This window comes from Puntigrus tetrazona, chromosome 14 (genome assembly GCF_018831695.1).
Source record: "Puntigrus tetrazona isolate hp1 chromosome 14, ASM1883169v1, whole genome shotgun sequence".
NCBI lineage: Eukaryota > Metazoa > Chordata > Actinopteri > Cypriniformes > Cyprinidae > Puntigrus > Puntigrus tetrazona.
In genome coordinates this window covers 9,927,177-9,931,195 of record NC_056712.1, presented here as the reverse complement: position 1 = coordinate 9,931,195, position 4,019 = coordinate 9,927,177, and the positions used below count along the sequence as shown (strand labels likewise).

Genomic DNA, 4,019 nt, shown 5'->3' with positions numbered 1-4,019 from the left:
CACTACGGCATGAAGCACATGGATGAATATCTTTTCTCCTGAGCAGAGAGGATGGCAATGATGATCATGCTCGCCCAACTGCTGGTCAGTGCAGGTGCAGAGCTCAGGCCATGGTATTATCAAATGTGCTGAGCGGGGCTGTTTTGATCAGTTACACAGTGACAGAGCCCAAGAGCTTTCATATTTGCACTCTCACTCAGCAGGTATATGGTAAATGACTTATAATTATATTAGATATTTCTAGTAAATGTAATCCGTATAGCTTTAACAATTATTGCTGGATGTATTTGAATTTCTTTACTACAATTTTAATAGAAGGATATCCACAAAATTATACTAATGTCTGTTGTTTAAATACAAATATTCCTCCCCTGCAAATATCTCAAACTGTGCAAAAGAATATATTAAATATAATATATAAACATTATTATATTATTTTCAACTCATAACAATAATAATAATAGTAAAAATAATAACTGTTTTCAAAATTTTAAATCATCAACACAATGATTTTGAAGGATCATGACAAAAACGAGCACATAACTTAAAATATAGTCACAAACAATTTAATATTCTAAACAGAAAAATCCAAAACACAAAAAGATTTAAGATTAATCGTGAAATATTAATTATTTGAAATGTATGCTGTTTGGATTCTGTATACGCACTATAATTATATAAGCTATTCATGATTTATATCAATGATTCTGACAGATTCTTTTAATTTAGGAAACATATGCTATGCTGACATTTTAATAGTGTTGTCAGCAAAATGAGTGAGGATCTCGTCATAGTAATGCATAAGGTTAATCCTGCAAGTGTGTCCACGATCTTCTCTGAAAGGGCATGATATATTTACATAAATTGAAGAGAATGTCAATGCCCATAAATAATATCAACACTGACAATGCAATCAAATAGATACTGTAACGCTGGAATGAAAAGGTCAACTGCAAATTGCATTGAGATATTCTATAATATGGTGTGTCTTCTGCAAGAGAGTCTGACATGTAGCTATTCCCATGCATACAGAAAACTCTAGTGGACACATCCTCTGGGCTGTCTGTAATAGCACACAGGGGCCATTCTCGAACATAACTCATATACTTTAGCTGTGTGTTCTGTCTCTCTCTGCCTGTCACCTTATAAAACATACATGTGTATAGGAGAGACCTCAACTCACACTGCATTGAATACCACTTCAGGAGGCCATTCGTAGTAATCAATCTGCTGTCATATTTGTGATGTCGCGCACGTGTCAGCAGTGTATCTCCACTCGAACCAGGAGCACAAGCACCTGAGGGAAATTTCAAGACTTTGGGAAGCAAGAAATTACATGCTGGATCAATGTCAGCAATGGCACTTACCCACGCATGGGTTTGGGAGAGGCGCGGGAAATGTGTGGATAAGACTGGCACCCTGCACACCCATGGAGGAGGTTAATGTTTCACGACAGATAAACTATTCACAGAAACTGGCAGCTCAGAAATTTCTCTTCCTGAACGAGGAATTCATTCTTCTGGCTATGACACTTAGAAGGTGGCATAATCGCCTCTGTGACTGCAGGTCATCCTCAGACTACAGCAGAATGCAAGCGCTTTTTCGAGTGGATGGAGCTGATTCTTTGTTCATATTGGAGCTGCACAAAAAGCCATTAGATGCATTCCCAGCATACAGACGGAGCTGACCCAACTCCACTTTTTCCTGCCTTATTCCCACACTGTCCTGGAAACCACTGCCAACCCAGGTAGCTTGTGCTCAGAAAAAGGACGTGCATTCTTATCTCTGCTGTAGATAATTTGAGCTGATAAATATAATGAATTATTAGTATATATATATATATGCACACACACACACACACACACACATATACATACATATATACCCACTAGTACCCACTCATAAAAAGCACTGAATTTTATCTGTGTTTGAAAACACCAGTTTGGTTCACTGTACATATAGTGCCACTCACTGATATTGCACCCTTTGATAAATAAGATCAAAGAAGGCTATGAAAATTAATAATGTTCATTGCTATTCCTTCCACAACGTGAACCTTTCATTAATTAGAAGGGGGAAAATATCATTTAGATTCATGAGCTGTCAAATCACAATGGAGGTTTTAAAAATATTGAACATACAGTCGTATAACTGTGCCTAATGTATTTGAGAGAAAGTCATTTATTTCCATAATTGAATACATTTTAATAAAATATCAAAAGTGATTAAAATAAATGTAGATACATTACAGCTTTTTTGCTTATATCCCACTGCTGCCACACAAATGAGCAGCACTGTACTGCCACAGCTGGCTATAACTGTTACTATTACAGGAATCATTTTTGTACATTCAGAGATACTGTCCACTTTTGAAATAAATAAATAGCTAAACAACAAAACATTGATGGATAATACTAATAATCAGAAGAAGAAGATAGAGAATGGAAAGACTTTTTATGAATCTTACTTTCATCTGACTAGTGCTCACTTCTCATTCATACAACTTTCCAATCTGTCTAATCTTTAAGCTTTATCGCAGAGATATAAGGAATGTTTGAGGAGAAATGAGGTTAAAGCAAAACTTTCCAGAGAAAGTAAAAACATCCACATTGGCCCTGGAAAGAATCCGCAATGAGTAACAATGAGTGCAGTCTCACAGATTGCCATGTTTTCAAGAACGTGACAATGCTCTGTTTGTCAGCAAAACGCTGCGGCAGAACCATCTAAATTATTTTGTTTCAATGCCGTAATTAAACGCACCAGCATTGCAGGAGCCGCAAAGTTAATTTTGACCCATTCATGGCTATTTTGCCTAGTTAAAAAAAGAAATGTATATTTGTTGGAAGTAGAATTGTTAAACGCCACTATTCAGCCGTGGAAAATCCATTTCAACTAGTATATACATCTCTGCCCGACGCTGCTCTAGATCAAGTTCGCATCACTTGGTGCTGAGCCGGAAATATTCAGCAGTAGCATTCAGCACATATCGCATCGCCTCGAGGATTTCAGATGTTTATCACTTCTCAAAAGAATCTTAAACAGATCTTCCATGACGCATGTAGGTGGAAACTGGAACAGATTGCATATATATTACAAAACAACTTGTGTTCTAACTCAAAACGATCAATGGTTTCATTGCAGGAATAGTTCACCTTGAAAATGAACATTTTGTCAATGACTCGATGTCGCCTGGGAGGTTGTTGTTGTTGTTTTTACTGTAGGAGTCATATGGAGTATGAAAGATCAAGACTTTGATATCATTTTTTGTACAGTAGCTTGATATTAAAAGGCTGGACATGATATGCTTTCAAATTGGTTATGTAATCAATAAGAGCGTTGAAATGTATATAAAGTGGTTGAATAAATAATGGCAGATTCAGCCAGGAATTTGGGTGAAGATTTACTTATTCATTTAACTGTGCTTTTTATCCAAAGCAGTAACAATCATGAACTATTCACTTAACTTTGCAATTTAATCAAACAAGCTGACAACATGGAAGTGCAGAATTGTTTCCATCACGAGAAAAATAAAATGTATTATGCACACCAAAGAAAAAACGTGAGAGAAATACTGACTTTATCTCAGCATTTCAAACTATGTTTTCATAATTGTTACTTTATTCATAATTTTAGAATAAAAATTGTGATATAAAATCACAACTGAAAGATAAACTTGCAATTTCAAAAAAACTCCAGGATCAGTAAGATGTAAACTGCAATCCCAGTGAGATAAAAAGCTAGAATTTGATTGATCTTGCAAATCTGACTTTTTATTCTCTTGTAGAATTGCTTATAACTTAATTGTGAGAAAACAAGGTACTAAGAGATATAAAACCATAATTTCACTTTTCACTTCCAAAACCTCAGATCCATGTCCATATGGAGCGAGTACAAAGTGCATTGCTTAAATTGTAATTTTAAAATGAGAGAGAAGTGTTTTTCTTACAGGTCAATGATTCTGTGGGTTGAGTCTCTCCTGCAGATTCCTGAGAAACTGCTGCTCTTCCTCTTTCCGGACA

General features: G+C 35.8%; 1 protein-coding gene across 1 annotated transcript in view; it reads right to left on the bottom strand.

Annotated features, from left to right (window-relative positions):
• Window positions 1–3,949: 3,949 nt before the first annotated feature.
• LOC122358216 (protocadherin alpha-2-like) overlaps window positions 3,950–4,019 on the bottom strand; it is a 1,985-nt gene continuing 1,915 nt past the window's right edge. Inside the window, exon 2 of the mRNA XM_043258003.1 lies at window positions 3,950–4,008. Coding sequence (XP_043113938.1) covers window positions 3,950–4,008 — 59 coding nt within the window. The remainder of the gene's footprint in view (window positions 4,009–4,019) is intronic.